The sequence below is a fragment of the Magnolia sinica genome, chromosome 10, assembly GCF_029962835.1.
Source record: "Magnolia sinica isolate HGM2019 chromosome 10, MsV1, whole genome shotgun sequence".
NCBI classification, from domain to species: domain Eukaryota; kingdom Viridiplantae; phylum Streptophyta; class Magnoliopsida; order Magnoliales; family Magnoliaceae; genus Magnolia; species Magnolia sinica.
The window spans coordinates 34,608,870-34,633,713 of NC_080582.1; the positions used below are offsets into that span (position 1 = coordinate 34,608,870).

A 24,844-nucleotide genomic window follows, 5' to 3' on the forward strand; every position below is an offset into this window, starting at 1 on the left:
CGTCCATCTGTCGTTTCAGGGCATGATCCCTAAAAAATGAAGCAGATCAGGTGAGCACACCAAAGGAAAGAGTGGAGATTGACTATTAAAAACTTCCCGTGGCCAAAGTTTTGGTTCGAGCTGATATTCGTGTGGTCTCTTCGTCAAGATATTTGTAACATTATCAACTGGTTGGATAGCTAATAAACATTCCGATGGCTCCCAATATGCTTTTAATGGTACGGATTCAATCACCATTGTTTTCTCTTGTGTGGTCCACCTGATATTGTATCTGCTTGATTTTTGACATCCTGACATAGAAGAATCCGTAAAAACTAATGGACGGAGTGGATGTAACTCACATTCATCAAGGTGGGCTCCACAGTCAGGGATCCACCCATCTCTAAGCAGCATCCATGCGTTAGATTGCAGGGGAGCGAGGTCAGGAGTCAGGAGCATGAAGAGAAATGTGTTAAAAATTGCAGTGGAGCGAGTTCAGAGTATAGAGAGGGATGGAAGGAGGAAGAGCGAAGAGAAAGCCACCTGACTATGACATGGTCCGAGAAGAAGAAGAAGAGACGGTGGCCCACTTCCCCCTCTCTACAAGACCATCACCACCGTCGATCAGCAGCAGCAGAGAGCACGTGATGAGCGAAGTTCACCTGGGCTGTCCCCCTCATTTCTCTGGTCCTTACATCTCTCGTTTCACCTTTCGCTCCCCACTATCAGGTCTTCCCTCATCTCCTCATCATCCCTATCACTCAATCTCAACCATCCATTTTTCCTCTTCTGCAACACTACGGAAAACAAAGATGGGGAAATGAGTTACTAGTTCCTAGACTTACAATGATAAGAACTGATCCAGTGCGTCCTCATCTACCACCGTCCGTTTGAATTTCTGGGTGAAAGAGGAGCGTTGAAGATGGGGCCGTTTTAGTTGAACTAAACCGGATCCATCGAACAACTGAAACTCCACCGATCACCTCTCTACAAGGATGATCTTGTCAGTACAGATATTTGTCACGGAACTAGTGTTTGGACGACTACTGTTCCCTCACATACCACTCAAGATCCATGCCGTTCATTAGGTGGGCCCCTCTGCTTGTATGCATTGGCGAGAAAATCAGGCGAGCCCAGTTTTTGGGTGGGCTGCGCTTGCACGTAGAATGTGGATACTGTTGGTTCCTTTTTCCTAGCTGTTCATTTTTATACGTGTGGCCCACCTACACAGATTGCGCACTTAGTAAGCTCTGTGGGCCCCATGGTGATATATGTATCTTATCTACTCCGTCCATCCAATTTTCCAGCTCTTTTTAGGGCATGAACCTAAAATTGAAGCATATCCAAAGCTCAAGTGGACCACACCACAGGAAACAATGGGGATAATGACATTCGCTATTGAAACCTTCCTAGGGCCCACAGTGATTTATTTGTCATCCAACCTTGGTGATAAGGTCACACGGACATGGATGAAGGGAAAACACAAACATCAGCTTGATCCAAAACTTCTGTGGTCCCCGAGAAGTTTTCAATGGCAGGTGTTCAATTCTCACCGTTTCCTGTGGTGTAGCCCACTTGAGCTTTAGATATGCTTCAATTTTGGGTTCATGCCCTAAAATAAGCTGGAAAAATGGATGGACGGCGTGGATAAGACACATACATCACGGTGGGCCCCACAGAGTTTACTCAATGCACTATAGCATATTGTGTTACTCATTACACAATCCACGTCTGACTGAACCGGCCTGTCTTTTGGGCTGCAGCACGTATGCAGTGAGTCCCCCTGATGAGGGCCCAACTTTTGTATGAATACTGACATTGTGTTGCGTGTGTTGGATTTAAGCCCTACTCTAGCAACTGTCCTTCACATTTCTCAATCTTAAAATCATTAAGAGAAAAAGAGAGGATATTATGCCTTTCGTTTTGCCTTTATTGCGATCCAGGATCAAGTGTGTGATATACCAAACTTACAGTGAGCAGATAAATGTGATGGTCACCAAGGTATTTTGTAACGGTAGCGGTAACGGTGGCCATAACGCTAACGGCCACCACTGTTACCTTTCCGATACGGGTCGTAATGGTTGTTACGGCCCCCATAATGGCCGTTATGCTCTCTCTCTCTCTATCTATCTATTTATCTATCTATCTATCTATTTAAAGAAAAAGCTAAAAAACCTATATCTGCCTCGTAACGTTGAATAAAAAATCCGAAAAACCTGTATTTGCGTTGTAACAAACCATTACAGGGCTGTTACGACATTTATAGGGGGCGTAATGGGTTGTTAACAGCAGTTATAGGTCATTTTTTCTATAACAGTTGTTATGATTGTTATGACCCCGTAACGTGTAATGGTTGCCACCGTTACCTTTATGTAACGGCCTTTACGGCACGCCATGATGGTCACTGTTTGCAGATGAATTTAGAACATTGAAAAAAAAAGAGAAAAATTCCAATGAATCGCATTTAACTATGAATACCGAAAGTTACAATCATCTTTGAAGTGTGATTAGAGCTGTTGTTTTTGTTAACATTGATCTTTTAGATGGATGACTGGCTGGTTACTTCATAGCTCCGCGGCTTTGTAGTTCTGGGATCCCGTACCCTCATTTCTCTTCACGGTAGCAAAAAAGGAGGCTATGCTGTCCAGTATTTTAGTGGGGGAGGGATCCTAATTCTATCTCAAATCTCTGCAATTTGCAGACCCCACTTCGGTGTGTTGCAATGCTAGGGAAGGGCAAGGATTGAATCTCCAAGGACTGCTAAGGTGATTCAAGGCAATTTCTGGCCTTCCATTAAACCTTAGAAAAAGTGTGTTGGTGTTGTTTGCACTGGCAAGGTATTCGGAATGCACCTTTCATCTTCACCAATCACCAGTCTCGTGGGTGTGAGATTGATAAGCAGTCCCTTCTCTACTATGATTACTCCTTCCAATGAACGTGCATTCAAATTCGATTTGGGCCCGGTCATTGCAAAGTTTGAGGGAGGCTCACTTCTTGGAAGCACAACCACCTCTCTTTTTGTGGAAGGATTTTCAGTTAATCCAAACAGGTCCTTATGTGATACATGTGATATTTCCCAATGTTCCCACGATAATTTTGCATCCCAAGGAGGGCGCAAGACACAAATATGAAACTGATACTTCAAACATTGGTTTTAGCAAAACTCTATTTGGCTGTTTGAACATTTTCTAACTATAAGATCATTACCAAGGCTTCCTAACTGATGTTTAAAGTGACTTCACACGCTCCTGATTTTGTGAAATTTATGTATAGCTGATCTCTAAGGGCATTGCATTTTTAGCATGCTGTATTTATAAAATTCATGGTCATTGTAGAATGACATTTACATCTGATATGACTTAAACCTATCATACTTTGCATTGATTGTGGATAGCTTATCATCCAGCTTCTTGCTTACTACGCCTTTCAACATATGTGTTTGTGCGTGACACAGATCGATGATTATATTGTTTACATTAGGTCTCAGTTGAAACATGATATAGAAATGTTCAAAAATGAAAGAGAAAGACTATGTTACAGATTTGATAAGCATGTGCTGTTATATGGCTCACTCATTATTTCCTTGATTGATGAATCCATTTATTTGCAATGTAATATGCTCTAATAGTTGATTATTATCATGTGGAAGCTTCTAGAAAGATCAGTAATAGGCTTGGTAATTTTCTTAATGATTTAGAACCAGATGCCACTGAGGAAATGTGTAATGAACTTGTTGGAGGAGCTCCAACGTGTCAAATGCTTTGTTTGGACAATGATGGTGACCTTGTTCTACCCCGACCAAGTAGTAAGTTCTTTAAATGTCTGGCAACATTTCTTATCTTGTTTTTATATATGGTCTGTTAAAGATGTATGTGTTATTTATTTAAATTCTTCCAACTTCTTGTCGTGTGCCACCCTCTCCTCTCTGTGTAAAACTAGAATGCAACACGTCCTTGATCTAACAACTCACCCAAGTTATTCCGTAATGGTAATGGTTTGTTACCTTTACGGTATGGGCTGTAACAGCTGTTACGGCCTCCCTAATGACTGTTATGGTCTCTTTTCTTTTTTTAATCATTGAAAAAAAATTCGAAAAACCTGTATCGGCCCTATAATGGACCGTTACAGCCTTTATGGGAGGTGTAACGGGCCATTATGGGAGCTGTAACGGCCGTTAAGTGTCATTTTTCCCATAACGGATGTTTTGGGTCATTTTTTGTGTAACAATTGCTATTATTATCTTTACGTAACAGCCTTTACGACCCGTAATAGCTGTTACGGCACTCCATGATCTCACCTCTTTTGGAACATTAGGGCAGTCTTTGACATTAGAATAATCCCTTGCCAAATGATCTTTCAACCAGTAGACTCCAACACTTCTAAAGCATTCCTTGATAGTTGCACATGGGCCCGTATTTGTTCCCCTCGATTTACAACTGATGTTAGGTCGCCTTCTAACATTTTAGATTACTTGAAGAATGAGAGAAGGCAATAAAAATGTTAGAAATGCCAATTTATATGCTTTTTTAAGTTTTTATTTTTAAAATTATTTTAGTTAATACAAATTTTGCTAATGAGTAATTAAATATATTGTTAGTAATCAATATTTTTTAATAGCAAAAATTTGTCCATTACATATTTACTATATCATCACTAACAATTCCTTTCTAAAATTTGAAATTTATTTTTAATAAAGAAGTATAATTGTCAATGCACTATTTTTATTTATTTATTTATTTATTTTTAAAGTAACAAGGTTCAATTATGTAATAGAAATATGTAGGGTCACCCACTGCATATCTATATTAGATTTTTAAAAAATACATTTTAATTAATTGTGAGTATTTTTAGTAAAAATTTTCTTTTTTCAAAAAATTGAAAGAGCATGGCCAATCTGTCAGTTGGCCTACAGTCACCAACATTTATTTTTTCACAATTATATTGCGATTTTCATGGATCAAAACATGAGAAATTTGGACTTCCCTAATTTTTTTAGTTCTTCACATTCTATATCTAATTTCTTGCTGGAAATGCATGCATAGATGTTGATTTCTACTAGATTTATTGTTAATCACTTGAAAAAATGAATTTGATGCAAGTTTTCTCAACTTTGGGGTTATGGACCTAATCCGCTCCTGGATTGCAATTTCTCCACAAAATTTGTATTTTGAGTGAAACAACTCAAATGGAGTTGTTAGAACCAATGCTTTAAATATTGACAACATCAGCCGATATATCCCACGATATATCTTGTATCTCACTTGTGTGATATGAAACACACAAGTAGTGCCGATATATCCCACATGTTTGATCCGGTGAGCATTTTCAATTTTCAATACTTTTTTATATTGAAATTATGTTAAATCAGTGTCAAATGGTTATAAATCCATTGGTTCTTCATGTTTTGCATGAAAAATCATGAAGTTGGAGGTTTGATTTTGATATCCCTTGGTTCTCCATTTTTTTTTTCCTCGAATTTTTCCTTCAACCAGCTATCAATTGAGACTAATTTCAAAGTATTTAGGATGTTTGATGAAATGATCATCATATACACTTTAAATGTTATGCATTCAATTTGAATATAGTTGCATTAGTTCAGGCAAACAATGCATAGCTTAGGACCCTATACAAAGGAAACATATTATGTGCACTTCTTTTTTGAGATGTTATGATTTAAAAGTTTGTATTAAGGTATTTTTTTTTTTTTAAAACAATCCTTGAAGTTTCATTGAAAAATTCAACTATTTTCCCAATGTTTCCCCATGTTTTCCAAAAAGTATGATAAATTACCTGATACAAATGATATATCCTGTGCAATAAAAAATATGCATCTGTATCCCAAGGATGCGATACGTAATGTGATACCAATATTTCGAACATTGGTTAAAACAAACCAAGAAACAAAATCTCCCAAAAATTCAGGGCAAAAACGAATTATTCTATTATTCTATATATTTAAAAAAAAAAAAAAATTTTGCACCAATTTTGCAAATATTGCTGCATATCAATTGGAAGTTGCGAAATATCACGAGTATCAAACAGCACTATGCATTTCTATATCAGCGTTCTTACTGATTTATTGCAATATTTTTGGTATCTTGATTTATAGTCAAGTGTTGACGATACATGGTAATTTTTCGAATGCTTGTGGGTTTTGTATCACCTTCTTGCACTAACAGTAATATTGACCAATACATTTGATACATTAAACATTGCTTTTGCTTTCTCCTCATCTTTTCCAACTCTTAATACACGCATCTAAGACCACTAGTCTAGTTGCCTGGTCCTTGGTTCACTTGGTATAACTTTATAATCTTTTGCATATATGTTGATTGCTCTATCCTCCTTATGAAGAAAAAAATTCTATTTCTAATGAGTATGGTCCAGTCTCAAAAGTTACCAAATACTCCTCTTTTTTAAAATAGGTTTGCTATTGCTAAGTCACGTGACACTGCCAACTCAAGGGCTGCCCTTTTCCAACTCATTTCTTTCCCCAAACCCATGTCTCCCATGTATCCCACTGTACTCATAGATTTGAATATCGGCATTTTATTGGTTGATAAGGCCGTATCGTATCCGTATCGGCACAAGACAATACGCGGTACGAGGCTGTATCGGCCTGATATGAAAAAATTGACCTGTATTGGCCAATATGGGGCATATCTACACCGATATAGGTCGATACGCCCAGAAAAGCTCAATTTTGAGTTGTTTTTTCTTTCAAAATTTCATTCAACTCCTCTTTCTTTTTTCATCATATAAATTATAAACCATGGAGGAAGTGTAAAAACTAATTTTAGGCTAGATCTTTGGGATCAAAACAAATGATTTGAATGGGATTTGACAAACTGAAGCGAAGTGGATTGTTATGGAAAAAATCTGAAAGAAGGGTAAATCTTCACTTTCTTTTTGATATTTTCGTCTTCTTTTTGTATTTCAATATAATGGGCCCTAATTCACCAAATCATGCTTGATTTGTGTTCAATTAGGACCCATTTAGTTGACCTTCAACAAGTCAAACCGACAAACACATTCTCATCAAAGAACGGTTCGATACAACCATCATATGCATGTTTAAAATACAAAGAGAAAAAAAAATCGTAGATTCTTGAATATCTCATTATTATCCCCCCCCCCCGGATATTTTCCTTAATTCTTTGGCTTAATCTTTTTTTGATCGATACAGACTGATATCGATACATGGCGCCTGTATCATATCGTTTTTTGGCCGGGCTGTTATGGCTTTCGATGCTGATATTCAAAACCATGGCTGTACCTCATGCAGCTTAAACTATCCTTTCCAGTTTCTACCTACAAATACCATTTTCCCCATCCTGCAATCCTTGCATATGCTCTTTCCACACTACCAAGCACCATTGTTTAATACTTTCTTCTTATCCTACATGAGGTGCATATGGATTAAGGACATCTTACCCAAAATCAATTTGATTACCATAAGTCTATCACCCATTCTAACCTACTATTCTATCCTTTATTTCTTTATCTACAACTATCCCCGGCCAATTCTCAGTATTATCCTTCCTGGTTTACAGCAATTTGTAATCATCTTCACTCTCTTTGATTTTTGCTCTTTTCACTTTGTTTCCTGCAAGTATACTATGTTCACCTCCTTTTCACTGCATCCACCAACTTCATTCTTGTGCCTTACATTTGTTCCCAAGTTCCAAGTGGTAAGTTGATTTTTCCTCATTTGTACTTGCTTCCTTACCTGCACCTGTCTAATCTGGTGTGGAAACCGTTGCCTACTTTACACCACAACTGGGCGCTGTTCCAACACAACTTTTGGGCGGAAGCTTCTGCCGGGGAGATTGTGAGCCAAATATCTTTCCAAAATTTCATCATATACTTTTACCAATAACAAACTGGATTCTGTTGCTAGTTTTTCCTCCAACATGTTCATTACATTGGAGATTAACAAAAAAGGAAAAAAAGGAGAAAAAAGGTTCATTTTAATAAATGAAGCTTGATTGTTCAGTGTCTTGTCATGCAAGTGGAATGGAATGGTGAATTTCACCCGATAGATCTGAAAATTAATTTGTTGGTTGTTGCTTCTACTTCGGTGATGGCTTTAGAAGTCGTATATGGAGACTTAAGTTACTTCACTATTCGTATGCTATATCTGAGTTGAGTTCTTTTAACATGCATATTCGTAATATCCAGCTCAACCTTTGCAGTTCTATTTGCTGACTCTGAATGAAGTAATATATCTGTGGATTTATTCTAAGCAAGTAACCTTAAGATGCAGGATGAGTTTGCAGTTTGATGCTGTTATTTTCCTGAAAGATCTGGGATCTTTTTTCTTTTCTTTTCATTTTCTGCTGTGCAGAAATGTCCATCAATTGTGGAGTGACTATCCAACATAAGATCACATCATCCATTTCTAGTGTTGGATTACAGGTAACTTAACGAGGTTTTCTCTGTGATTCATATTCCATCAATCGATTCAATTCAGTTCTCCTTGTTCCATTCAGGTGTGGAGAGCAGCAATGGTACTAGCTGATTTTGTCTTGCACACAATCTTCACATCATCTGATTTCAACAACATTGTTGCATTAGAACTTGGTGCCGGAACAGGTACCACTGAGAGAACTAGTATCAATTTGATTCCAATGAGATAACTACTGCTGTGTTGCTAAATTCTACAACACAACTCATTTGAATCTCTATTCTCAAATGGCATTAAATTGAAGTGGTATGATTGAATTTTGTTCCATTGTCTGTACCAGGGTTGGTTGGTATATTACTTGCACGTGTTGCTAGGACTGTCTTCTTAACAGGTATGTTTTTTTTTTTTCTTTTTTATTTTGTTTTGTTTTGTTTTGTTTTGTTTTTTGTGTTTGAAAGTCTACCTTCCTTTCTTTGATCTTTCTTCTTGTATTAGCCAATATTTTAGATACCATTATTTCACCTTCAAGGATGGGAATTCTGGAATATGTCGCGAAATATATGATATCGCATAAAGTTTCAGTTCGAGGGAAATTTTGGGGAAACAGAAAAAATTTGGATTTTCACTTCTTCTTCTTCTTCTTCTTTTTCTTCCCATTTTCACCTTGGAAATCCAAAATTCTTGCTTGACATCTATTTGGATGCATCAAAGTCATGCATAGACATGGATTTCAATTTCTTTGCTAAGCTGTTGAAAAAGGAGTTAAAATATGCAGTTTCTCACCTTTGGGATTCTGGCCCAAAATTCCCCTCTGATTGCAATTCTCCACCAAATCCGTGTTTTGGTGGGAAACAACTCAAGTGGAGTAGTTAAAACACAGCTACAAAAGAGAATCCCCAAAAAGATTGGCCAAAAAAAAAAAAGAAAAAAAAAGAAGACTTTTTCTGATTTACATTGATTTACTTTGTTTCAGTTGAAACGGTGTAATTTTATAACTAGAGGTGTGATGATATATCACAAGATGATTGATATCATGGTATATCAGAAAATATTGATGATCTTATTTAATCAATATATTGTAAGATATGTATTCCATTCATAAATCGTATCACACTTGTAGGAAAAGTGATATATCGCCCGTCATAATTGATATTTAGAACATAGGTATTGGTAGCTATGCTTTCCAGTTGAACTATGATCAGTTATCATACTTGAATCCATTTAGTTAGAGGATTGCATAGTATTATGGTCGCAGTTATATTCCTGCACCTTGAGTCCTTGACAGCTAGTAAGATCTGCTGACCAGTTTGACAGTATCTATTAGTAGGGCAGGAATTGACTCTGAGAAATTTTGCAGGAGCTGAAAAACAGGAAATGATTTCTTAACCTGATGCTGGAAGTGTGATAATGTGGAAATGGATAAGAAACTCATAGAAAACATTAGAGGATCAATGAAAATTAGATGGTAAAATATCTAGTAACAAGCTAAAAACAATGGCAACATGTGCCCTTCAATGCAACACATGCAAGAGGACAAATACTAATAATTCATCCCAAAGCACCGAGGCGATTAGATGGTAAAAGATTTTGTAACAAGCTACGATCAATAGCAACATACGCCCTCAGTGCAAAACATGCAAGAAGATGAATACTAATAATTCATTCCAAAGCACCGAGGCGATTAGATGGTAAAAGATTTTGTAACAAGCTAAGATCAATAGCAACATATGCCCTCAGGGCAACACATGCAAGAGGATGAATATTTTTCAAAGAGAAGAAAACTTCTATTCTCAAAATAGCATGATGAAACTACCGGCTAACAACTCACATTTAATTGCTAAGAAAGAAATAAAGTCCTAATACCAATGAAACTAAGGGCCTGGTTGTTAAGTGGGAATCCATGGGAAACTAGAGGCATTCGTAATCATTATTTCCCAAGCTACTATTGAGATGTGGATTCCAATGGATTCCATTTTAAGTGGTATTTTTAATTTGCAAGCGGAAAATCTCCACTTCAACCACAAGGGTCATCTACTCATCTCGGATCTTGTACTTGAGAAATCTAGAAGTGGAAAAGTGTAATGATTACATTATAAAATCCATGATTTGCAAAGGAAATCAAACAAGAGAAAACATTAAAGATTATGCTTTTACATTCTTTTTCCATGGATTCCCACTTGTCAAACAAGCCCTGCGCTCAGTTATTTTACTTAAATAGGGTACCTTTGGCATTTCAAGGCTTAAAGGAAAAAAAAAAGAAGAAGAAGAAGAAAAAGAGAAGCAAATAAACTCTAACACTAGGATATTATGTGTGAGACAATGGGGTCTAGGAACATAATGGTAGAACACAAGGAAGTTGTAATGAAGCGAAGTGAAATAAGAAGTGCTAGCAAATGCAATGGAAAGGATGAGGGGAACTCACAAGGAAATGCTAAGATGTGACCGAGGAAACATGGGAAGTAGTTATGAAAGGCCACCCCACATGGCATATACCAGCTTACTAATTAAGAAAGTACCCCCTTTTTTTTTTTCTTTTTTTTTTTTTTTTTTGTATCATACTGCTATTTTCTAGTCCACCATGCTGATATGGTGTCCACAATTTATTTGTATCAATAGCTACTATTTAAGTTATGCTTGACAACACACCTCTGTTTCATACATACAAAGATCCACAGTCACATGCACAGACACTAGCTTCTTGACATTTGGGTTTGGTATCAAAGCCGAGAAGGTGAGGTTAAGCACATACACCCTAACTTCGTCTCTAAAGGATAATTAATTAAAGAGAGCAAAGATTGAAGGTGAAACCTCTCTCCTCTGACCCATTTTCTGTAGTTGAAGGAGAACCTCACTAATTTATTCCCTTTAATGAGTTCAGTTGCTGTCTCTATTGGAATAGCAACAGGCAGGTAATCTCTATACAATTTGATGATGAAGAACTACATCAAAGGTAAAACACTCAAGTGGACAAGTGGATTTCCTATACTCAAAATCTGAAGCATGAATCTTTCTCTGAGGTCTCAATACCCTTACTCAAAGCATTTGGGTGTTGAGGTGTAGATCACACTGCAATACAAGGCACTTCACCAATCCATCATAATCAAGATGAAAACCTAAGAATCTGTGCCTTTGATCAGAAGAAGATCCAAGCATACATCTAAAACGGCTTCTGTTACTTGCATCTTGTTTCACTGTAAGAGGGATTAGAACCTCTAGTCCGAAGGGTTGTTTGCATCTCAGAAACTGCAATTATTGCAGATTAAAGACACCATAACTTTACAGATGCAGTTCTTTGGGCAGTCCAGACGGCTCTTTCTGAAGGAAGAGTTCATTTCACTGTCGTGTGGCATTCAGATGAGATCTGGACATTATCTATCGTGGCTGCTACTGTGGATGAGCCACCCTCCAAAATCATCCCTGGTTGGAAGATGCTAACTGCTGATTGGAAGACTTCGAGGTTTACAAAACGTTCCACATTTGATAGAGAAGACCTCTATTCAGCAGTGAGGATCATCTGATTGAGGTATAGCACACCAGATAAATGGTCTTGATCTCGTGGTTGTGGTGTATGGGGTTGGCGTGTTGGCTATCTATGGAGAATAGTGATTAGCAGTCGATAATCATAGCCCAACTACTAATGTAGGTGTGACCTTAGTTGCATGGTCCTAAGCAGGTGTAGTTCCCACTTCGAATTGCGCTTCAGACTTGCACTTCATCTCTCGCTTCCTAGCCGTTTATACTTGCTAACATTTTGAGACAAATGTTTCCCTCCTCCCACACCTGAAACTGTTGTTGCTTCATTTCATGCTTCATGCGACAATTATTAGGACTAGGAGCCTACCTTTCCTTTATAAACCCAATTCAATGCTAACTCCAACAATCCAAGTATCAAAAACCCAATTCAGAGATCCATCAATTACACCACAAGATCCTATAAACCAAGCTGAAAATTAAAGCTAACCATTCAAATTATCTGAGCTCTGAAGAACCCAAAAGGATGAATTCTGATCAAAATATAGCCCCTCCTTGCACTAATTGCTGTTCAAACTTGATCCAAAAGGGTTCCTTGTTAACATGATCTGCTAAACCACCTGCTCAGCGGCCTCAGTTCCTGAATTCCATAATTCTTTGATAAAAAATAATTGATTTTTATCCTTGCCTAGTGTTGTTTTTATCATTGTAGCCACCAATACATACTTACCTATACCTATATTTTTGGTTGAAACTAAACTACTTATATTAGGAGTTCTAGTCTAGCCTGGATAAGTAGGAATGATTACAGAAGTCCGGCATTATATGTAACATCATTCAAATGTGCTCGATAGACTGGCCCAACTTTTTTTTTCCCCCCAATAATTAACCAATACAAATAACTAAACATCTAATTTTACCAAGGCGATATTCTACATAGTGTCATAGGCCAAAGAAAATCCCCTGGAATTAGATATAGATCACTTACTACCAATACAATGAGTAGAGTTAGAAACTAAATCAATTAAGAAAATAGTCACCAAGATAAACAGGGAAACTTAATCTTTTTGGTATCAGGTGTCTGAGTTTCTAAATTGTTCCAGATGCACAAAAACAAAAGGTTTCCTGCCATTCAGTTTTATATCTAGTGAGAGATAATCATCATCTTAGCATATTTTACCCGAGATGGAGATTGACAGTTCAAAATGCTACCTGGCAGATTTACATTCTGAGAGGATTTGTATTGTCTCTGATTTTTTTCTTTGTTTCTATCCCCCTTGTTTGTCAAATAGTTCAATGCAGCTGATATTTCACAAAAGATATTTGGTTCTTTGCTAACAATGTTAATGCTGAAGGGTGTCATTGGCTATCCTGATCATGACTTCATCCAGGGTTGATGTCACTAATCTCTTGGATATGATCTGTTTCTAAGAATGTTTTGTTGATCACTTCAAATTGATCAACTATAGTTGCAATTGACTATGAGCAGACTATCCTATGTGACATGCTACAGATTGCGATGATGAAATACTTGGAAACTGTGCAACTAATGCTGATCTTAACTCCCGCATGTTGAAGTACCATGGGGCTTCAGTTCATGTACGTGAAATCAACTGGAAAAAATCATGGCCCCCTACCCCAAGGGTGGATGAGTGTCATTTCCCATCTGAACAAGGGTGAGTATTTGGTTATGCTTTTCTGCTTTTCTTTTCTTGTGCTGTGCAAATAATACTATAGTTGGTTCCTCTGTACTTTCTATTTATTCATTTTCTTTCTTTATTCTCTCTCGTTTGAGGCCGCTGATTCATTAAACTTTCAGGCTTTGTGCATCTCACTCCCTATTCCCTCTCAACAATTTATCAATCTCAAGATGGCCGATAATTTGAACTTTCAGGAATACTGTTATCCAGGTCTAGATATTCGTGGACCCCATTGGAAATTGAAGAAGCTGAGGGAGCATCTGTGATTTTAGCTGCTGATGTAATTTACAGTGATGACTTGACGGATGCGTTTTTCAATACTCTAGCAGGATTAATGTTGCATGGTTCTAAAAAGGTATGAACACGAAAGGCTTGCCTGGAGCTGTCTTTCCCTTTGCTTCCTGTTAGTTTATTATAAAAAAGTATGTTTAGAAAGTGGGTGTCGATTTTGGTTCTTGTTATAGGTGTTGTACTTGGCCCTGGAGAAGAGGTATAATTTCAGTCTTGACGATCTTGACATTGTTGCAAATGGGTATTCACACTTCCGAAGCTATTTGAGAGATGAGGGTGGTAAGGATTCTCTACTGCACAGTAAAAACTGAATTAAGAAATGATTTCTTTTGGTTATACAGTTCTCAGACTAAACGACCCACATTTTTGCATTCATAGAGATGGATGGCAACAGACCTAAATTCTGCCCTGTGAAACTATTCCATCCATCTGTTTGTTGGCCTGCAAATTGAAGGTTAAAAATAAGATAGAGCCAACAGTAAATATGAGAAGGGAATATGTGGTGTTGTCGGATCACCAGTTTGGATTGCTTAAAGGTGGCCCCCCACATATATGGAATTCTAGTCCAAACATGGGTTGTTTGGCTCAAGCATTGTATATTCCTCTGGGGTCGTTTGACCCCTTGGATTTGGATTTTAACTCAAGAATTCAAATTCAAGATTTTCAATCCTAAGATTTCATTCTATAAGTCGGTTGTGTTTGGCAGCCTGGATTTTCGATCCCGTTGAATCCTTAAAACTGTGTTTTGCAACCTGGATTTTTGAAAATGTCACTTTGTAGGGAGGAGGAGACAGCAGTTATGATAGTTGGAGAGGATTGAAATACTTGGATTTTGCAACCCACATTTTACAGAAGAATTGCAAAGGGTCCCCTCCGAGGATTTCAATCCTAGGTGTATTTGAAATCCACCAAAATCCAGCGTTCCAAACTTGGATTCGAATCCAGGACTGAAAATCCCAACTGCTTAAAATCCATGCTGCCAAACAACCCCTCATCCCAGTGAATACTCTGCTTATAACATGGTGTTATCCTATAGAATGCAGGACTCTCGGAGGTGGAATGCCTTGTTTTGTTGGCAAGCTTGTTCATCTTGCACAGATCCCACAATATATTAGGGAGTATGACAGGGGAAATGATTTAGAGATTTGGGAAATCAAGTATTCCTCTCTTGATACAACTTCTCACAGGAAAGAATCCAAAATTTCAGTGTAAAGTTTGTTTTCATCTGTATACATAGTGAGATTAGTCCATCACATTTTTACCCCAGGATTAGCGTCCTGAGAATTTAAGACAACAATATTAATCAGGGGTATTTCCATCATTTCCAATTTTTTTCTTGAGAGTAACCCACACCCTTCTCTCTTCTTTGCTTGTAGCTCACACTCAATGCAACATCTTATGAAATCTGTCGAACAAAAAATCCATGGGGCCCACAATGATGTCTTTGTGAAATCCATTCTATCCATCAGTTGTGGCATCTTGTTTTAGGATGGGAGCCCAAAACTGAGGCATATCTAGAAGTCATGTGGGTCAAAGCACCAGAAAAAGTGAGATGGGGATGCCCACCATTGAAAGCACTCCAACGGTTCTCAATTTCTCTGCATGTAGCCCTCACCTAGCTGCACCATTTCCCTCCAATCTCTCGCCTCCGTCCTCTCTCCACGTGTTGCATATGCCATACCCCCGGTTCAAGGTGTGGAGACCAAACATTTGTAGTTAACACAATCCAGGGAATTGTTAGTGCAGTGCAGAATCTGCAGATGGGATGTGAACTCATCTCAAATGCATTTGTAACATAGCCCTCTCGAGCACAGCTGCATGTTGGGAGCTGGCACGTATTTTGAAATCCAAGCTGCGCATCAACTGGGACCTACCATGTAGATGGCCAGGTTCAGGAATCAGGGCACCCGTTCATCAGGTTGGCCACATATTAGAAACAAATGGGCAACCTGTAGATTTTTGGAAATGTAGTCACAACTCTTGTCATTGTACCAAGAACTAAATAGCATGCATCTCATGTGCAGGCAAGCAAACCTGTGTTGTTTGGCTTTTTGTTGGTAATGCTTGGTGTCTGTGTGGCAATTCATTTTGTTTCATCAAGCGGGCCGTACTCGAGGTCTGTGTGCAAAAACTAACAATGAACGGATGATCATACCGATTGAAGAATTTTCCATTTAATGTGGATCGCCTATTTTTGTTTTCAGCCAGATGCAAGACATTGATTGAATTATTGAGGTGTGTTGCGTGGTGTTAGGTATTGGTGCTGGTAAATGGATTCATTGGACATCCAAATCACATGGTATATGAATAGGGCTATACATCTAAGGGCATGTTTGGATAATGCTTCATCATTTTTGCCCATGAGCACGCCACACACTGTCATTTTTGAATGTTGTTTTAATAACAAATGATTTTTGCGTGTATCATTGTGAAGAAAAAATGACTGACTGGGATGATTGTTAAGTAATCTCCCCAACTGTTTAGTCTTCAATTAAGATACTTAACATGCAGATCTCTTTAGGGTCATCTATGGGATGTTCTCTGTTTTGGAAAACCCAAGAGTTGGGACTCACTTCAAGTCTCTGTGATGAACCTTTTTGTTGTGGGGACTAACTGATGTAGAGCGGGTTGTGGACAGTTTCATAGCCAAGATGGACCAGAACGGGTTGCGGATAGTTTCATGGCCAAGATGGACCAGAAAAGGGCCGATCGGAGATGGTGGTGATCTAGACCGTCAGAACCTAAACCCTAAACCTAAAACGGATGTATCCGCAAACTGGAATGAGCTATCAGATGTACCATATATGATTTTGGGGTAGGACGAGCTACTTTAGCCACCCAACCCCGCTATGCTGGGTTGTGTATGCCGAATTCGGGAAATACCATCAAATCGACGATCGAATTACTGTTTTAATTTTGTTTTTTACTATTTATAGTAAGTTTTAGTTTGAGTATAACTCTTCATCCATTGGGCTTTAGGAGTTGTGCCCAACATGAAAAGTGGTTAGAATAGTTAGGGGAACATCATGGTTCATCCAAATAGGACACTAACTAATTTTGGCTGAAAACCATGCGCACTATTAGGAATCACGGCCGTCTATAAATAGTAAGTTTACTATTTATAGTAAGTAACGATTTCTAGGAGTTTTAATCATAGTTTAATTTCAAAATTTCTTCTTAAGTTTTATGTTATTATTTAAAAAGTACCAAGTCAGTTCGAGTTGGCACCGATTCGGATCAAGAGATGAGGGAGGGAGGGAGTGGAGAGGAGAGAGAGAGAGGGGGGTGGTGATGGTGGTGGGTGGCTGCCGGGCTTGGAAGAGGAGGGTGGGAGGGAGTAGAGAGGAGAGAGAGAGAGGACGAGGGTGGTGATGGTGGTGGGTGGTTGCTAGGCTTGGAAGAGGAGGATGAGGGTGGAAGAGAGAGTTTGGGATCGGGGTGGGGTCGGGTGCGGTGTATAGGGTTAGAGATACTTAAAAATTAGGAGATATATATATATATATATATATATATATATATATATATATATATATATATATATATATATATATATATATATATATATATATATATATATATATATATATATATATATAGAATCCGAGTCGAGTCGGTTTCAGATCAAGTCGAGTTTGACCGGGTCGATTCGGGTCAAGTCACTAGGTAACTCGAACTTGACTCAGTTTAAGTTTGAATTGGGCGAAGCCTACTTGGTTCAAACCGACTCACCCATTCAGTTCAAATTGAGTCGGAGGAGTCGAGTCGTCTCATGCCCAGCTCTATTCTCCGCCCATACTCAAATGTGGTCTCTACTTTGTAAGGTTAATGAGATTTATTAGTTCTAACATTGTTTTATTTTATAGTGTTGAAAAGGAAGAGGGATTATTACTAGCCAACCATAGATAAGCACTCCGTAATTGTTAGAGTCTAACATGGAGGTGAAAGTGAGAGAACATGATGGCAATACTTGTAACAATCGGTACTAAAAAAAGTAAAAAAGGGTGAAATGAACCTAATTACTACTAGTCAGCCATGGAAAAGTAATCCATGACTGCTAGAGTTAAACTTGGAAATGAAAGTGGGGGAATATGATGATGATTCTCACAACAATCGGTATGTAAAAAAACTAAAGAAAATGAAAAAAGGTACTAGGCGATCTTGGGTTTTTAATGTGACAGGATTTGGGAAGTCAGCAAGTCACAAAGCATATACCCATAAAATGCCTAAAAAGTAAAGAGATTGGAGAAGGAAGAGATGGTGCCAACAACTATAAGTAAATTAGAATGCAATAAATAGTACCATACAAAATGACCAACAAATGGAGATTTGAGAGATGAAAGAGAGACCCGACTCTCTTTGTGGAAGAGAGATATCTCTAACCATGACCATACTCTTAAGATTTGAACTGTTGAGATGACTTGTGTTAGTTAGATACTAGTCCTGAATGGGTTGAGTTTATCTTAGATATGAGTAGGGTTTGAATGAATGGCTTAAATTGATTAGATTTGGTTGAATGGGTTTGAATATGCTAGGTTGGCTAAATAAATTTAGATGGATGGTTCTAATAATTGGGTTTGATGGTTTGGGTGATTTGGATAAGTGGCTTTAATGCTTTGGGTTAGATAGCTTAGGCTATGTCTAAGGTTAGGCTAGAGAAAGGGTAGCTAGATTGAATGACTAAGGTGGGTTAGGTTCAGGTTAAAGGCTAAAGGATTTGGGCTAGGTTAGATGTTCACAACTCCAAGTGCAAGGTCACGATGTAGTAATAACTCGATGAGAACGAGGTCGAATCCACAAGGAATGGAGAACACGGTATAGAACTAATTTAAATTTAAATTGGTTGTCTGGGTTTTTAATCCAGCGATTTAGAAAAATATTTTGAAATAATAAAGATAAAATACTAAGGATTCAGGAATCCACCTATAGCAATCTCAATATTCAATTTACTTGATTCAACAATAACTCGATTGGAATCGAAATCCTATCTAATTCAATCAGATGATGGAGCGTTAAAACAGAATTTGAACTTTCATTAGATTAGTTCCCGAATATCTGTCTAAATGCAATGATGGCAGAGAATTCAATCATCCACCATGCTCAGGAGATAATGGTGAACTTATACACATCACACAATTTAAAATAAGTAAGAAGATATTTAAAGTTCTCACAACATTTACTGTAATTAGAGTCACAATAAATCATAGAAAACTTAAAATATTCCTTAAATCAAACTAGAAATCAATGAAGTTCAACATAAACTTAAATAAAAGCAAACTAAACATCAAAATAAACTACAAGTTTCATCCCTTAGCCTTAGCTAAGAGATTAGCCTTAGAAGACTGACATCCTAGAAGAAAAATAAAAAGATCTACTAGAACCCGTGAAGAAATCGAAGTAGAAGAACGTTGTCGATGCTCCACCTAAGCCTTCTCTCCCTTTCCAAAACCCTAGAATATTATTTGGAATAGCTTAGGAACTCCTTTAAATAGTTTTGTAATTCAAACTTTTGTATCGTCATGGAAAAGTTCGCAAACTGCCTCAAATTTACGCACTCTATGCATCTTCGATGGCAAACTTCGATGTCATCAAATAGCTTTCGATTGCACTTTCGATGCCATCAAAAATTGGTCCAAAACTGTCCAGCGAGTTTAGCTTGAAAAGTCCTGAAATTCTCAATTGCATCGAATTGGATTTGATTGCATCGATAACTTAATTCGATGCTATCGAAGTGGCACTTCGATGGCATCGAAGTCTATTTTGCAATTATTTCAAAACTATGTTTTTCTGGCTCCGGATTGTCAGAATATCTTTTTTCAGGCCAATTTTCAGAATTCCTTTTCTTTACTTCAAATATTCAATTCTCTTTATTCCTCACTTGGTTTCTTTGGATCTTTGGTATATGAATTATTCATTAATGACTTCCAAATCTCTAATTTTTCATTATCTTCTTTTGAGCTCTAAATCCATCTATTTAAGCATATATTTATCACAAGCTTCCAAATAATCTCGCGTGAAAAAAAAAGTATATAATTAAATTAAATTATCAATTAAATGCTAGGAAAACTAATGTAATTGAAGAGTTAAATATGCAATATTTAAGTCTGAACATTAGAGAATGAGTGACTAGGTTATGGTGGGAGCTCTCTCCCCTCTCCTCCTTAGTGTAGGGATGGTGTAGAGAAAGTGGGTGTAAAGGATAGCAAGGGCTAGTTTAGAGAAGGGAAGGGGTGTGGATGAGAGCTCCCTCCTCTCTTCCTCTTGGTATGTTAGAAATGACGAGGTGGGAGTGCTTTCATAGGTGAGGGTGGTGGCAAACTTGGAGTTTTTAGGTTAGGAGAGGAGAAAAGGTAGATGGAGGTCCTTAGTTGGTTAAGAGGGGTTTGGTGCCACATGGCACCCCCTCGTTGGCTCATGGGATGATGTGGGATGTTAGATGCACTACCCTTAGGGCCCGTTTGGCCAATTGCATTAGGTGGGATTAAGGTGGATGGAATTGTAAAAGTAACAATAAATGTATGTGTAAGGTATTGTCTCTGGATTGGGTGTATCCCATGTTTTCCAATACCATGTTTGGAATGTATGCAATTAAAAGTAAATCCTGGGATTTCCTTTCAAATTACACTTGGGTAAAGGAAAAATTCATCATCCATGGGATTTGGAAATCTCATCTCACACTTTCCAACACAAGGCTCATTTTCCAAAGCCTATAAAATTAATTTTAATCCCATCCCACACTCCTTCCAAACATGCCATTCCCAATCTCGAGGTGGGATTAGCAATGCAATCCCATTTAATACAACTTAATACCACTAGCCAAACAGGCCCTTAGGAAGCACCTTTGTGTGTGTGTGTGAGTAAGAGAGAGAGAGAGAGAGAGAGAGAGAGAGAGAGAGAGAGAGAGAGAGAGATCTAATCCTCTTTGAAAATGGAGTTATAGCTAGATGGCTGGTGGCACCTGGAGTGTTGCTTGCCACGTTTGGATAACTTGGAAGCTGAGTTGGAGGGAAAGTGTTGCCTCTCACATGGTTGTTGTGCACCTTTCACTAAAATGCTCATATATCCTTTATTATAGCTTTGTTTTTTGTGCTCTTGTACTTGTTAAAAAGATAATTTGATAAGCTTTCTAGTGGGGCTAGAATCACCCTATTTGGAGCCCATTTGAGTTTTGAAAAATGGGGGCCCAAGTCGCTTGATAGTGTAACCCTCATTACTTACAAATTTCAACTACACTTTGGTAAATTGATCATATCTCTCCTGATATTCATCGAATTTGAGTGATCTTAAGCTCATTGAAAAGATAATTTGATGAGTTTTCTAATGAATTATTAATTACTTTGTATGAGACTATTTGATCTGTCATTCTATCTTGAGAAGACTGAGTACAAAGTAGAGTAAATTCTGGGCCTACTTGGACTGGGTTTAGGTTTAACAGGTTCATATGGAGTTTTCCTAGGGATTTTGGGCTTAAATTTTAGTTTAAAGGGATTAGTTTTGGATTTGGTTTGGGGGAATTAGGAGTAGCACATAGTTCAGATCTGATTGCAATTGGTCATCTTATGCATGGTAGGATACAACGTTTTTTTTTTTTTTCCAACATTGGAGTGTCTATGAAGTTATGCCACTCCTAGTTGCATCAGTTTACATGGGTAATCAAATTGATTGATCTGAATTGTTTATTATCCTTAGACACATTATTTTGGGCTATAATGCAAAAAATCACACTGATGGGTAATCCAATGTATCCTTGATTTGGCCTAATTTTCTATAGCCATCATTTTTCCAAGCCATAGAATTGCTTGACAAAATTGATGGGTCCTAATAGATAGATGGATCACCTTGTTGATTTGACCTACTTTTGTGTCAATGATCTTGACCGACCGTATAAAAGGCAATTGGCCAAATGGTTAATGTTTGTCTTTTCATAATGATATTGCATGGTAGCCCAGGGAATGTGCGCCGGACCTAAAGAACAATTTACATTAATGGATTGGATTGTACAAGTGTCTCAATGCAACTAGGAGCACTATAACTTGAGTGCTCTAAAGGCACCGGAGAATTTCTCTTTTTTAAATTTATAATTATTAAACATCAAGTTAAGTCGGTCAAGAGATGAGGACATCAGTGAGCCACCCATCAAGTTAAGTCGGTGAAGAGATGAGGACATTAGTGAGCCACCCATCTGATTGTACGCGAGGAGGAGAGCACCGATATCCCTATGGCTAGACGATCTCTATATGGGGCACACTAGGTCTGGATCATCATGAGCTACAATTTGAGGAGTATCAAACTTTTGATCTTCATCGACATATCATTTTGACTGTTGGATCGTGATTGGGACCATCATTACCGTCGGTTTGAAATCGCTATCACTTGTGGGGTCCGATGGATGACATATAGGCCATTTGATGGCATATATTTGTTTTAAGATTTATTTGCTAGTTTATTTTATGTTTTGAACATTTTATAAGTATTATGTCACTTTGAAAAAAATAAAATAAAATTCTAGGAGTGATTTGATAAAGAGACAATAAGTGATGGTATATTTTAAAATTTTTTATATGAGATTTTTAAAGCAGGGGTGACATTTCTATGCATGATTTTCTTTAAAAACTCTCTATTTTTCTCTCGTTCTTCATGTCATTTGAAGGTGGTATCCAAATGATTTGGATAATAGGATTGGTGTGAAGCCATTACTCTTCGACAGAGGTGTGAGGCTTCCTTTATCTTCATTCTTTTTTTCCTTTTTTTTCCTTTGCTCACAAAAAGGGATTCTTCTTAAACATTCACCTTTTTCCTCTTCCTATTTGATCTAAACTCATCCATACACCTCTTTCCCTCTTCCTTACATCACCTATTTTTGTCAAACCAAACCCTAACCTCAAAACCCCTTAACCCGTGCCAAAATCTTCCACATGTGTGACTGTACGGCCACACATGTGAGGCATCCTAGCTGGTTGTACGGTCAACCGTACACCCTCCTTTGCTCCTCTTGTTTCGCCCATCAAAACCCCTTGAATTCTCAACCCTAACCCTAGTTTAAACCCTAAATTCCTAAATCCCTAAATTTCTCAAATCCCCTAAACCCTAGATTCCCAAATTCCTTACAATTCCCAATACCTAACCCTCCAATCCTACAATTCCCTTCAATTAGAACTTGAAAAACCCCAAATCTCTTCACTAATCAAACAACTTAAGTCCTAATTTCAAATTTTCCTAAATTCCATGAACTCGAGGTTAGCCTAAGCCCTAAGTGAGCAAACCCTATTTTGTATTAGCTTCCCCTTTGGATTTAGATTAGTTCCTATGCTAATTGGATGTTCCTACATCCATAAGATCCTATCAATTAGTATTTGAATGGTTATGCGTTGATTAGTTGTTACATATGTGGCTTGAACCCCTTGTAGTTAAGTGCTTGATTCTTGATGTGTGGTGAATTAGCATAGCGTATGAATTTTAATTATTTATGCTAAATTGCTAATTGATCCTACTTGATTATTTAGTCACATGCATGTGTGTCGCATCAAATTTGGTATCAAAGTTAGGTTTAACATAGGCTATTGTTGTCGCATCTAAGTTAGAGTTGCATTTAGGCTGAAAATTTGCATTCTAGGGTTTTATTTTCTTTTGTTCACATATAGTTTACATTTCATATCATCATACCCCATAGTATTGCACTCTATCATCCTTATATTAGAGCGTTAAGTTTAGGTTATTTCGGTACCCCTAGTTTATGCACACTTGTTCTGGGCGTGGTTTTGGTCTACATCCCACCATGAACCTGTAACAGATTGTCAAGGCTCTTAACTCTATCAATAAACATCTTATGATCATTGAGGCTCACAATAGGACCATTGATTGCTTGCCTTCAAGTGCAGAGATACGTACGTAATATCCTGTGAATATAGGGTCGATCCCACAGGGAGATAATTTATGAGAATGAAAAAATCAAATGCAAAAGTAAGTAATGGAAACTAAACGGATGATTTGATTTTGAAGGTTTGAATGTATGGAATTCAATTAATTTGAAAACAACACCCAAGCTTCAAAGTTCCACACATAAGTTAATGTTCCATAAGTCATGATGACTTTGATAACACAACTAGGATCCGAGCACTATGGTCGGCCTAATCAGAAAATAAAACAGTTCAAATATTTTAATAAATGATATAAAAGATTAGAGAATCATGGATTAACATCATTAATATGTATTTTCAAGCGCCAGTGATTTTATGCATTCAATATCCATGAGATAATGAATCAAAGAAATGTAGCACGTTGAGAACATTTCCAATCTAAGAAATCTAATTAATCTAAGTTAAGCCTATCCGTCAATATGGATCTCACATGATGGAAACATATGGATCTCATATGAGAATAAAAAACCTAAACCTAGATAATTGATAACATGTATATACCATTCATCTCATCATTAAAAACAATCAATCATTATAATTTATAAAATCATCAAACCAATGTGCTTCCCTTCTAGCTTGAGTTAAAGGGAACTAGAAAAACATAACTAAATTGCAAAATAGAAAAGCAACAAGAAAACAAGAAAATAAATTAATAAAGATAAAAAAAGAACTTATAAAGATTTAAAAACCCTAAAAAAACCCTATATCTTGCCCTTGAATGCTTTTGATAATGCTTAGAAATGCCCTGAGAAGCCCTATTTATAAGTGGGGAACTCCCTCCTTTAAACTAGTCTGAAAAATTCGAAAACTGCCTTAAATTTTCTTACGTCACGTAGGCTCCACGTAACAGCTTCAATTCATCAAAGGTCCTTTGATATGATCTTCGATATAAGCTTCGATGCATCGAAGGTCTCTCGATATCATCGAAACTGGTCCAGAACTGTCCAGCGAGTTTGGCTTAAAAATCCTGCAATTTTCGATTCCACCTTCGATATGATCTTCGATGCATCGAAGGTCTTTCGATATGATTGAAGGTGATTTTGACAGTTTTTCAGAACTATACTTTTCTGGTCCTAGAATCT

At 37.5% G+C, this 24,844-nt stretch overlaps 1 protein-coding gene across 2 annotated transcripts; it reads left to right on the forward strand.

Moving 5' to 3' along the window:
• Positions 1–309: 309 nt before the first annotated feature.
• Positions 310–15,158, forward strand: LOC131258283 (uncharacterized). Of its 2 annotated transcripts, XM_058259502.1 has the most exons (9): positions 314–708; positions 3,677–3,784; positions 8,327–8,397; positions 8,472–8,574; positions 8,727–8,777; positions 13,371–13,533; positions 13,768–13,912; positions 14,022–14,127; positions 14,885–15,158. In XM_058259502.1, exons 1-9 carry the CDS (start codon positions 492–494, stop codon positions 15,058–15,060), a joined length of 1,140 nt encoding a protein of 379 aa, XP_058115485.1. In that variant the 5' UTR covers positions 314–491; the 3' UTR covers positions 15,061–15,158. The 2 variants fall into 2 exon arrangements, with proteins under 2 accessions (XP_058115486.1, XP_058115485.1); XM_058259503.1 differs by lacking the exon at positions 3,677–3,784 and having other exon boundaries at positions 310–708.
• Positions 15,159–24,844: the final 9,686 nt, after the last annotated feature.